The sequence below is a fragment of the Phodopus roborovskii genome, unplaced genomic scaffold (genome assembly GCF_943737965.1).
Source record: "Phodopus roborovskii unplaced genomic scaffold, PHOROB, whole genome shotgun sequence".
Taxonomy (NCBI): domain Eukaryota; kingdom Metazoa; phylum Chordata; class Mammalia; order Rodentia; family Cricetidae; genus Phodopus; species Phodopus roborovskii.
The window spans coordinates 5,548,734-5,562,276 of NW_026126549.1; the positions used below are offsets into that span (position 1 = coordinate 5,548,734).

The 13,543-nt window shown below is 40.4% G+C and overlaps 1 protein-coding gene across 1 annotated transcript in view; it reads left to right on the forward strand.

The window, feature by feature from the left end:
* Positions 1–13,543, forward strand: part of Stk32a (serine/threonine kinase 32A) — a 104,973-nt gene that overhangs the window by 83,181 nt on the left and 8,249 nt on the right. The window contains exons 6-7 of the mRNA XM_051201041.1: positions 3,438–3,527; positions 12,225–12,322. Coding sequence (XP_051056998.1) covers positions 3,438–3,527; positions 12,225–12,322 — 188 coding nt within the window. The remainder of the gene's footprint in view (positions 1–3,437; positions 3,528–12,224; positions 12,323–13,543) is intronic.

Here is a 13,543-nt window from a genome sequence, read left to right on the forward strand (position 1 = left end):
CTTCCGCATGTCTAAAATATTTGTGTTTTTCTTGAGTTAGTCAGGAAACAAATGCAACATCCAGAAGAATAGTAATATCTGCCTGGCATTATCAAAGACTTTGGCAATTATAAAATTATACGTAATTTAGCTTCTTAATATCTGTAGTCATAAGAAAGGGAGGTAAAAACTCACTCTTGAGAATGAGAAAGAACAGAGCCTTCTACCTTATCAGCTTCCTCCATGAAAGGCCCTAACACTTGGTGAAAAATCAAGACAGCATCCCATTAAAAATGTAAGATAATAAATGTGGCCCTAGATAATGATGGTCATGCCTTAGCTACAACTGAGAATAGCTGACATCACAGGAAAAGTGTGTGTATCACACAAACTGTAAACACTTATTTTAACAGTTGTGGCCATTGCCAACTGATTAGATATGGTGTCCTGGAGAGAGGGGTTGATGAAAGTGGCCTCAGACTGAGCATAGCCACAGTGAGGAAGAATAGAGTTGGTGAGGTGACAATAGTGGCCGCTGGACTCAACAGCCTTGTAAGATGAGTTGACATTATTAAGCTGTCCAAGGTGGATACACTCCCCCAGGTGTCTAGATGAGGAAGCCTTAGTCTTGTACAGGAAGACTTTACACCAAGCATGCTGCAATGTTGAGGTCAACGCCAAAACAGAGATGATGAAACTAGTATCTCTACAACCCTGAGGTTGGGAATGTTATTCCAGGAGTTGCTTGGAAGCCTGGCTTGTGGAAGAAGGTATAAAATTCCCACAAACTCAAGGAAAGTCCTGATTCCTACCATCAGCATCACAGTGAACCCTCCCCTCTAACTCAGCCTTGGAAGTCTCCCTCACAGCTCAGGAGAGAGCCTGGCAAGATGAGCTCAGCATGCAAACACCATGGGAACCGAGGCTCAGCATTGTGGATGGCAGATAGCCTTGGGAATTTGTAGCACCCACTAGAGCTCCCATAAGTCCAAGGCCTCAGATATTTCTTCTGTATCCTGGCAGGGGAAGATATCTGAGTCAAGGAAAATCTCTCTGTTTCAAGCTCCTCAGTCCTTTCATTTTGCCACAGAACACACAGCATTTGGGGAGATTAGAAACCTGAACCAAAGTATCATGGGAGCAACATCTAGATCCTAAACTAGTCTCTATATCTTAACTTCTATTCTGCCACTTCTGGATCCTATGAACTTAGCTATAAACCAGTCATCTATGCAACAGGAGCCACTTTGCTGGAACAACATTCTAAAAACTGAAGGAATCATGTGCAGATGTTAATAGATATTCATCATTCATTCAATCAAATGGAGCAGAAAGACAGTCAGTGCTGACTAGGTTTGCTTTTTTGGCCAGTGTCCCCATACTTGCTTTGTTGTTTTGTGAGACAGCCTCACTCTCCTACTGAGCTAGGTCTTCTTTCAAAACAATGACATCAAACTCTGTCGCATTAGGGTCACCTGGAGGGCTTGCTAAAATGTTGGACCTTCGTATTTCTGATCTGGAAAGTATGGAGAGGCTCAGAATTTTGCATTTCATACAAGTTTCTGAGTGACACTGTTGCTTCTGGTCCAGAGAACAGGCTTCAGGAACTGGGCGTATCCCGAGCATCCTTTCCATTCCACTTCACACTGTCTAGGCAACCTTATACTATATGGAAAACCTTCTCAGGTTTTAGGAAAGGTTCAGTGCCTGACTGTTCATGAGCACCATATTCTGGAGTTTTTTCTTTTGTTTTCAATGCAAATGTCTGTCTTTCCTGTCTGTCCAGTTGTAGTTGGAGGGGAGTGAGACACAGGCACATGAGCTTTAAAAATCTGTGCCTTAGTTTCTGATGATGATTGTCAACAATTCTGGTGCCCTGACAAGTGCACGGCTGAGTCTCCAATAGTCACTGCCATCTTTCATTTCCTCATAATCTTTCTAAGTAAGAAGAGCCCAGGTGATTTTTTTTAAAGGTGGCATAGCTGATTAGTGGTGGGGACTAGACTTAAAGCCACACATCCTGACTCCAGAGGACAGGCTCATAACAGGGGTGATTTCAGGCACACATGATTTCCATCAAATTCCGAAATTGTCCAAGATATGGGACATGAACTATAGAGAAATAGAAGTGAAAAAAAAAAAAAAAAAAAAAAAAAACCGAAGACAGCTTGAACTATGTTAAAGAGAGCATTCATTCATTGATGTGATTTGGCCAAGAATACCTTAACTTTCATTTTGATGAATGCTGCTTTTGCCTTATGAAAATGACATACAGACACAAAGAAAGTAGTTTCTGCACAAAACAGCCATGATGATGGAGAGAGTAATAGTTTTCCTTAGTGATGGGCTAGATGTGACCAGAAGCAGACTGTGGAGTTTGGACTAGGGACCCTGAAAGGAGAATGAGTTGGTGTTCCCACTTCAACCCCATCTCATCAAAGCAGCAACCACATGTAAATGGGAATTTCCAGCTCCTAGGAAGACAGATAACTATTGTGCTAACAGACAAGTTGGTTTGAGTTTCCTGTCTTGCCCATCTCTTTCTTCCATTTGCAAATGCAGGAACCCTGGAACATCATGTAAGGTATATTTCCTGCCAAAACTTAAGTACCACACACACATTTTATTGCTGTGTATTACAACCCAAAGAGACCTGTTTATAGCTGTGCTTCACAACTCAAAGAGTTCCTAGATGTCATCTGATCTACCTCGTTTTTTGTTTGTTTGTTTGTTTGTTTATTTTGTTTTGTTTTTATTCAATGTGCGGGAATTTAGGCTCAATGTAGGAAAAGGACTTAATTTCTATTACCTGTTGGGGACAGAGATCTGGACTCAGACCATGTCTCCTGGCCCCCAATCCCTTTAAATAAAATTCTAAATTTTGCCTGTTGTCCCTTGATAGAATTTACTTTGTTAGAGGTCACTGAATGCAACCTTTCCTGTCTGTCTCTTCCATACAAAAGGGGGTCTTAGAAAAACAAGGAGAACCGCAACAACAATAACAAGGTGGCTATCCATAACCATGCCAAGTAATTTTACTTGTATTTTTTTAAATGACCCCAAAAGAGATTGTGAGAATTGTGATGTTTTCAGAGGATCTGGCTATCGCCTATATGGAATACATAGAGTAGGCAATCTAGACCGATGCCAGCAGACAATAATATCCAGAGAGTTCTTGGAGCATACACTTATCTACCAAATTTCAAACAGTCTGAGGCTGAACTACAAGTTTATAGTCAGAGACTAATTGTTGTGTATCATGTTCTGTCTGTAGCAGACCTGCTGGTTTAAAACCTTATTGGCCTTGAGGATACACTAAGAGAGCTTTTATTGCCTGCACTTAGTTGCAGCTAGCATGCCAGAACAGGCTAAGCCTCCAGATTTTTTTCAATTGGATGGATGGCTGTTCTTCTAGGTTGAAGGGATCTAATGTTCTCCTGGTCTTCCTCTCCTTACAGGGCATGTGCACATCACAGACTTCAACATTGCTGCTCTGCTGCCTAAGGAGACTCGGATCACCACCGTGGCTGGCACCAAGCCTTACATGGGTGGGTGTGAGCAGCTTCACGAGTGTTGTCCTATTGTCAGAACAGATATTGTGTTTCTGATTCTTCTAGATCCCATTTGCTATGGTCAGATTCAGAAGGACTTGGAACTGGATCAGTCAAGCTCTTTTCTGGTTGGTTTTACCTGGGGCACTACTAAAGCTACACGGGGTGATCTGGATTCAGCAGGGACATCAATCACATTCTGCAAATGCTATTTTATGACCCAATTAGTTGTCTACCCATTTCTGAGTAAAAGTATGAACTTAGTCAATTACCTATGTGTGTGTGGAAGGGTTTTGACATGATAGTCACCCATTAATAAGAAACACATACAATGTCTCTACTCATGGAACTTGCATGCCTGTAGGAGAGATATGAAACTAATCAAACAAAAAGAACCCGAAATGAGTTGAGTCACAACATATGACAAGAGTAATAATTTTAGTGTTATTTAAATACTACTGTGTGCATGCACAGTGTGGTAAAGTTTTCGAGGTATTTTTCCAGTTATGGGATTAGCTTCAATTTTGTTATCACAGTAATCTCATTAGTTAGTTTTTTAAAAATAGCTTATGCCTAAGAACTGTTCTTGTGGTGTACATGTCTTCATTCACAGTGTGGCAGACTCATTATACTTACGGTAGGAATTCATGGTCCCTTTTATTTGGTCAAACAGAAGAAGAGCTTACTAAGAAACAAGAGATGGAGATGTGTAGCACGAATTCTAATTGGTATTAATAATAAAGTCACAGAGACAGATATTGGGTTAATGCCTGAAGATCAGGTGCAAAGCTAGCCACAGATATAGGACCCAGGCAATGGTGGTATAACCTTTAATCCCAGCAGCCACATTGGTTAACCATAGAGGCCAGGCAGTAGTAGTATACACCTTTAATCCCAGCACTCAGGAGATAAAGGCAGATGCATCTGTGAGTTCAAGGCCACCCTGGGCAACATGAGATTCAATCAGTCTAAAAGAGAAACAGAGCTCACAACTTTAATCCCAGCACTAGGGAGGTGGAGACCAGAGTGATATGGCTTGGCAGAGAGAGGATATAAGGCAGGAGGAGACAGGAGCTCAGTGCAGTCTGAGGTTTGGTGGAGTCAATGCAGTCTGGAGATACAGGGTGAGGACTGGCTCACCCTTCCTATCTGAGCATTGGTAGAGGTGAGAACTCTCTAGTGGCTGGACACTTTGCTTCGCTGATCCTCAGGCAAGCTTTATTTGTTATATCATAAACAAAATATCACCACATAGATGTGTTAGAACTAGCCCAGTTCTCCAACCCCATATGGAGGTGTGAAAATCCAGCCTGGTGAGGTGAGTGATAAGCTCTGAGAGACCACTTTCAAGATTCACCATACTGGATTTTAAGATATTTGAAGCATTATAATAAGCAAAGGGATTAAAAATTATTAAGTCTTGATGACTGATAAGCTATCAGTGGGGTGGGGGTGGGTTACCAGCCAGTTAAAACAAGACACTAAACAATGCACAATTAGTAGCAAAAAATAGGAGAAGAAAATCCACTCTCCTCTTGTGTGTCTCTCTTAATTAGTTAATTTCTTAAAGCTTTTGAAACTGAAGGGATTCAGTAAAGGGTGGAATGAATGGCACAAACCAGGTATGGCTAGAGAATTTCATAGAAGAAGTCTGAACTTGAAAAATCAAGGAAAAGAGCAACGTCATTTTGAATTTTTTCCTATCAGTTTTCACCTTTCCTCCATGTGATGGCAGGGGTAGGGGGTGTGAGTCACACTTACATGAAAGACCACCACAAGATTGTCTCTGGGGAGAAAAAAAGCCTTATTTTATGGAACGTTTGAACAACTGCAGATTTCATGGCTTTCAATCACCAGTGTGGGGGAATAAATTTCTTTTGTCACTTCTAAAATAATGAACACATGCAATTCGGCCCATTTTTCTCCTACAATCCATGGTACTCCAGTGATAAAAGGGAATATCCAGGCCTGCTGGTCTGTACAGTTTGTTCCCCAGGTTTCCTAGGCTCCCACATTATAGGCCAATTTCTTGGTGCCAAATCACAAAGTGTGCATCTGGGGTTTCTAGGGATGGTTTCCATGGTGACAGAAGTACGGGAGGACAACTTTCTTTTCTCTCCCCATCCCCAGTCATTTCAAGGATAATATCTGTATGATTTAATTTTTTTCACAGTTGTGATTTCTAGCATCTTCATAGAACAGAACTAGAAAATTGGAATCCAGGCACCAGGCCAGTCACTGTCTCACTTTCACATTTTTTAATGGGCAATTGCTAGTATTTATCAAAGTCTTTCTGCAGACAATATGTTAGATACTTTACCTCCATGTATGCATTTATTTTTCTCAACCTGACCAATGAGATTGACTATACTTATCATTGACAGCTGGACACTCAACAAGTTGTCATGATTTTCATGGTAATAATTAGTCATCTTTGAATGAAAATGTTAGACATAAGTCAAGCTCTTTCTAGCTTCCGATATTGAGAGGCATAAGGGGTGAAATGTGTGTTGGATAATTTCCACTTATGGTTCTTCAGGAGCTGAACCAGTTTAGTTTGTCTGTCATATTGGGAATGTTTCCCGTTGTATTCCAAAAGGAATGTATTAATGACGTAGCCTATGGCTTTACCCACAACTACTTTTGCCTTTGTTCTCTCTCTCTCTCTCCCTCCCTCTCTCTCTCTCTCTCCCTCCCTCCCTCCCTCCCTCCCTCCCTCCCTCCCTCTCTCTCTCTCTCTCTCTCTCTCTCTCTCTCTCTCTCTCTCTGAATAGGTCTCTTTTCATGAAGAATTATAGGTAGGAGCCTTCTTTTTCTTTTAAAAAGTATATTCATATAATTTAGTAAACTATCTTTTAGTAATTTACTAGCACTCACTTTACAATGCTGGTGTGTAGAACACTAGCAATTGACTAAGAAGGAAGAGATTAAGGAAGGGAGGGAGGGAGCAGAGAGGGAGGGAGGGAAGGAGGAAGAAAGGAAGAGGAAAGACCTAAGAAGATAGAAGTCAAGCCTGAAGCCATGATGAGAGGCATGTCCTCCACACTCCTTACCTCTGCCCTCCCATTCTACCTCACCACTCTAGCCCTTTATTCTCCCTCACCTTAGAACTGTGTGAGTGTAATCTAGATCACTTAGAAGTTCACCAATTAGACTTCTCCTTAATACAGAGGAGGTGTGTGTGTGTGCGCGTGCGTGTGCACGCACTCACACAAGTCCACTATGAAAAAGTGCAGAATGCTGACAAGTAAAGAAGAAAGTAAGTTAACTCTTCTACCAATAGATGTTTATAGCTTCCAACTGAATGTTTTTCTCTATGTACAAACACATTTTCCTTTACGTCTTTGGAAGATGGATTAGGCTAAATTTCTTTAATGTAAATACCCATTTGATAATGCAAAGGTAACAACAATTGCTAGCATGTAGTGAGCATTTATGATGTCCCAGGTGCTTTGTTAAGTCTTTAATATTTATTACATCATTAAAACAACTCTGTGAGACAGATTTTACTACTATTTTATTCATACATTAAAATATCCAACCAGGAGAGAAAATGACATGATCATAACTACAGAGGAAGTGATTGACAGAGCATGAAATTAAACCCAAATCTAGAAACATCTAGCCTGGAACATTTGGGGCCATGGCAGTGATAATGATGTAATGACTGACATTTGCTAGCAGGCTGGGTGCATTCTGGGAGCAGGCCTTGGATCATGCACTCTGAAAACAATTTTGTAAAGCAGTAACTTGCTGTTTCCACTTCAGAGGTGAGCAATCTGAACAGGTAGGAAACAAGTCCGGGGAAGGACTAGGAGCATAGTCTAAGCCAGTGGTTCTCAGCCTGTGGGTCCCACCCTCTTTGGGGAGGGGAATCTAATGACACTCCCATGGGGGTCATCTATCAGATGTCCTGCATATCAGATGTTTACTTTACAATTCATAACAGTAGCAAGGGTTAGGGGTCACCACCACACGAGGAACTGTGAATAGAACTAGCATTCTGTACCATGTGTTGCAGATCAGAGTGCACCACAAGATGAATCTGGTTTCCTCTATTGTTGAATATTTGGTTCTTTCCCGTATTGAAATAGAACTTTGTAACAGAAATCTTGTTGGCAGAATCATTCCCATCAGCTCCATCATTTCTTTGTGAATCGAAGATAAAATAATGCCTTCTACTCTTAGGGATCATTGAGAGTAACCTTGGGTTTTTTATCAATACAAAAACTAGTAAGGGGTCAACAAGATGGCTCAGCAGGAAAAGTTGCTTACTGCCAAGCCTGAAGACCGGAGTTAGATCCCTGGAACCCACATAGTAGAGAGGAGTGACTCCTATGAGTTGTCCTTTCACCCTCCTGTTCACATCACGGAGTGGAATGTGCACCATACACACACACACACACACACTCACACAATGTCAAAAATGGTAAACATGTGCGTAATTCATAGTTCACTTTATCTGTTCATGCTACATTCATATTTCAAAATGCATCGTACACAGTGGACATATATAAATTGTACTTATTAACTAAAATTAACACTGCAAAAAAGAATTCCTGGTTACATATTGATTTCTACTCTTACAAGAAGAACATATCACGTGAAATTCCCTGCATCCTCATCTGTGCTCAGTTACCAGGGCCACAACCTCCCCAAATAATCAGTAGAAGTGGACCATATTGTGATATTGTGATGTTGAAATCAATCTCTGCCTTTTATATATTTCCTGTTCATAGAATCTGCTCGTTTGTTTTGTTTTTGTTTTTCGAGACAGGGTTTCTCTGTATTGCGTTGGAGCCTGTCTTAGAACTAGCTCTGTAGACCAGGCTGCCCAGAATCTGCTCATTTTCTTCTTGGGTCTGTTTTTCTTCCCTACTTTGTACTTCTTGGTGATTATGTAAATGATTCCCATCTTTATGTATCAGGGATATTAAATCCTAGCTCCTAGTGTGTAGTATTTGTTGTGGTATTGTACTCAATCCGTCTCCTTGATTTTTTTGTTTAAGATTCAGTTTCTGAGGCAGAGTCTTGCTGTATTGCTCCAACTGGCCTGGAACTTTCTATGAATTAGATTTTAAACATGCAGCAGTCTCCTCACTTTGTCTCCTGATTGCTGGGACTGCATGCACACACACTGAACTTCCTGTTATATGATCAAGCTATTCATGTTTGTGTGGGGGACTGGGACCCATGCCTGGCCCATGTGTAGTGTCAGGGTTTCTGTCATGGATGCTATTCTCAGCTAGATCTTCTTATTCCAGATCTTAGATAAGTTTACCTAGTACTTTATTATCACATTAATTTTTATTTAATACCAATTCTACACTACTTTCACTGAACATCTATTTTGAAAGGTTACTTTATTTTTGTTAGGTTATTAAGTAATTATTTGGAAATTCTGTATAAAATAACAGCCCTCCCATGCTGATTCAAAAATCCCTCATCACCATTTAAGTAACTTCATATACTAATATCTGTACTCTGGGCTTCTCAGCATTAATTGCCATAGTTTTATAATGTAGGTTATTCTATGTGATCTAAGGATTTTTTCCCCAAAACTCATCATTTGCACACTTTTCTGAAGGATGAGGTTTGAGATCATTTCTGTAAAACATAATGAATTATTTTCATTATTATAGAATTATTTGGGAGACCCTTTCCTTATATCCTAACAAAAACCTAATATCTAGGTCTTTAAACTCTGAACACAAAATGGTCACAATCAAATACCCAATTAAGCATATAAAGTCTAGCAAGCCTATTAGTAATCAGTGGAAATTCATCTTAATTTGCGACAGAATAAGATGGTACTTACAACAAATCAGTGAAAACTCCAAGTGTGGAGAAGAGTGTTAAGCCAAAAGAACTTTGACTGCTGGTCTTGGTGTGAACTGCACAGCCCCTTGGTGACTTATCTATGTGTGTGAAATGCACACCCCCATCTTCAGCACAAACCCTGTATCATTAGTGATGTTATCAGGAGTGTACAGGACTAGTCCAAACAGCACTGTTTGCAATACTCCCAAATTGAAAATATCTCCAACAGCTATCTGCAATAGGGCAGATATGTAAATCACCATGTATTCATGTAGTACTAAATTTAAACAAACCAAATTGTCTGGCAATTTGAATAAATCACAAACAAATATTACTGAACTGAAAAAGCAAGACATAAATGAGTACAGAGACTAGCATTTCATTTAAAAGGACTTGATACAATGCAAGGTTGTTTTCCTTCAATTCCTTTGTTAATGTTTCCTTTATTATAATTGCTTGAAACAAGTAAGTAGTTATATAGCTAGTCTCTCTCTCTGTTGATTAATTTATAGTCCTGGAGAAGTATATATAATATAGGCAAAATTAAACTGTTGTTTAGAAATTCATATATTATTAGAATGGCAGTGGTGGTACGCACGTTTAGTCCCAGCACTCAGGATACAGAGGCAGGCAGATCTCTGTGAGTTCGAGGCGAGCTTGGTTTACAGAGCTAGTTCCAGGACAAGCTCCAAAGCAATACAGAGAAACTCTGTCTCGACCCCCCCAAGAAAAAGAAAAGAAAAAGAAAAAAATCATATATTATTATCAACATTATAATGATTATAATGGGTATGATGGTTACAAGGGCACTGGCTTCTGAATACTTGTTCGTTTCTTTTATGTTTTTTTTTTTTTTTTTTGATATTTCTGAATGTGTATACAAAGGAAAATAATTTCCACACAAAAGAACTCCTGTTTATTTGGAGGGAAAGTGATTCCTTGCCAGTTCTGTTTGGCTCCTCTTGGGATGAGGGGATCTTCTCAAAGAATCAGAGAAATCCACTCAGCATCTCCCATATCCATCTGCCTGCTTGACGCCCTAAAATGTCATAGTAATTTTGTATATTGTCCTGGGTTTTCTTCATAAACCACCATTATAATTCCTCCAGGCTTAGCACACCATAAATATTTGTTTAGTGGAGGAATGTGTATACAAATGTTTTCACGTTTGAAAATAGAGCAAATAGCAGACAAAAGGCAGACATCTACTAGCACTGGAGAATATAAAAAAAAAAAAAAGAATAGTCACACCTCCTTCAAGGATGGTTTGATATGAGAGAGCACACTGTTTTGATAGTATAATATTTACTTTGATTAACATTTCCTAACAGAAGTGTCTCTGCCATGCTTCCAAATCATCCAGATGTCTTTTAAATGCATTGTTTGATACCCATTGCCTTAGAGATGATTTCCAGTGAGATACTGAAGAAAGAATTCAAAGATACAGTCAATTCTACCCAGGAATTGGAGCACTGTGGGGTGAGGGCCATTACCTTCTCACGTGCACTGGTCCTTGGAACTTGAAGAAAGGACTTAGTGATGCATGAAATGTGAATTCACCAGGGCATGAGACTCACTTAGTCCTCCAGCATGAAGCTCTTAGGGCAGTTCTGAGAATCACGGTGATGTCGATATTCTACCCTTGTAATGGGAAGCTGTCCACAGAAATTTAGTTAGAGTTCAAGCACACAGGCAAATGGGCTTGTATAAAGAAGCCATGTCCTCAGGATTTCCTTTGTCCAGTCAGTTCCTTACTATAGGAGGATGGGCATCAACTCTGTGTACCTTTGAAGGAGGTAAATTCCTCTACTGCTATGGACATTTGCTTCTGTTTGTTTTGCTTTTTGCAAACACCTGACACTGTGTTGACACTTGGACATGCATTCCTTCATTTAATTTCTAAACTGATAATTCTTTTTAGTATTCTGACCTTGCTGGGGCAGGAAATAGGCTGTGCCAACTGATTCGCTCATGAGCACAGTGAGTGGTAGGGGAAGCATTTGAACCCAGCACAGGTGCAGAGATAGTGACCACAAGTCTGTTGGCTTTGGCGTTCATTCATCTGTGTGATAAGTTTCTAACTGCTGACTCAGTTGAGTGCCAGGTTCTGCACTAGACTCTGTGTGTAGCCTGGTGAGCAACAGCACTATAGCTGTCATTGCTCAATCCTTTATGTTCCCTGTTCTAACCGTTAGGAAGCAAGTAGATTCTTAGAAAGGTATAACAAAGTGCTTAAAGACAGCCTGAGGGGTCATCTCTGAGGGTTCAATTGATGGTGACTCTGCTTTCCAGTAGAGTCAATTTAGAAAACTATAGTTATAAACTATAAATGCCCCACGGTTATTGCGAAGTGTTATACTTCCTTGAATGCCCTCTGTCCCCTTTCTCTTGCCCTCACACACACCAGAAGGCTGCATTCACCTCCCTTGATGCTGCCAGGTATCCCCAAGCCAGTGTGCATCTCCTACAACTCTAAGCATTGTTTGAGATTGCCATATCCATTCAGCTACTTTAGCATATACTTTCCAGATCAAGACAGCATGCCCCCGCCCACCCCCTAGCTTTCTTCCTCTCAGGGTGAGTGCCTCATTCAAGGCCCAATAGGACCTGCAACGTCATAGGTTCTAAAGAAGAGAAGAATTTGTCCATTAAGGTCTGCATGTGTCTGTTTGTGTTAGCTGATGAATGGGACTGCTGGGAGAGCTAAAAAATTAGAAAATGTTGCCTGCTGTGAGCAATCTACCAATGAATAATAAACATCCGTGAAAGTGTTTACACCTTTCAGGCTGCTAATTCTTCTTCGGAAGAATGTGTTGGGAAAATAGATTGATTGGAGTCTCAGAGAGTAAAACTAAACTTTTCTGTGTTTTTCAGCACCTGAGATGTTCAGCTCCAGGAAGGAAACAGGCTACTCCTTTGCTGTCGACTGGTGGTCCCTGGGGGTGACAGCTTACGAGCTGCTGAGAGGCCGGGTACATTTGAACCATATATTCTTGTTTCACATTATTCTAGAAAATAATGTTTTCAAGATCTGCTTCTTCATGTGTACATATGTGTGCCTGTGTGGGTAGGTATCTCACATGTATGCAAGGCCCCCAGAGGTCAGGAGAGGGCATTGGATCCCCTGAAAGTGGAGTAAGAGGTGCCTGTGAGCCACCTGTTGTGGGTGCTGGGAACCAAACCCTGGCCCTTTGCAAACACCCAATGTCTTAACCACTAAGCCATCTCCCAAGCCTCTTCAGATTCTGTTTTTGAAAGAGTTCATTATTAGCTAAGAACCAAGTAGTTCATTTGAAATCAGAAAACACCTATACTATCCGGTGTTAATAATACTCCTTGAGACCTCTGCACAGATTAATTTAGTGTCCTATATGTGTCACCAAATCTGTCAATTAATATTAATTACATAGATAAGTTAATAATATGGATATCAACAACTCCTAGTGAAGGGAAATCAATACACCTCACTATCTTGGATAAACAGATGGGTATATTTAAAGAAAATCATTTTGCAGTCAATGGACAGAGCTCTAATTCAGATGCAGCTCTCTAAAAAAGTCTGAATGATTGACAGCAGACAACCTGTGCTCTATCTTGCTGGTCCTCTGCCTGATGTGGCTGCTGAGTATAAGTCCCCTGGCAGACTGAAGTAGTGTCCTTCTTGTCAATAGAAACATTTCTCAAATAAGAAACTCTTCACTAGAAAAAACAAGTTCAGTGAAATATAATAAAAATGTATTTTATACAACCTTGAAAACGTATATGGAATTTAGGCATCCCCCTAAAGTTTTATCATGGTCAGCCTAGCCTACCAAAATGGCATACTGGGAACTGGGTAATGAGAATGTATTTTTTTACAGATGGTAGAGTTTGGAAGTTCCAGTCAGAGAGTCAGAAATGCTGGGTGCTGGTATCCTTACAACACAGAGGAAGGAAGGGAGGGTAGGGGAAGAAGGTAAGGATGCAGAGAGGACATGAAGGCAAAGGGCAGAAAGAGATCTTTTAATCTTAAACTGTCAGGCTCTGCCATTAGGATATACTCTGTCTCAAACTGTCTGCCTGCCATAGTTCCTGTCTTCAAATACCATCTTATTGAGGCTTATACTGTGTGTGAGGGTTACATCCAGAACATATCGATCATATCTTGGCTCTCCAAAACCAACCTCCTCCTCACATGTAAACTACACTCAATA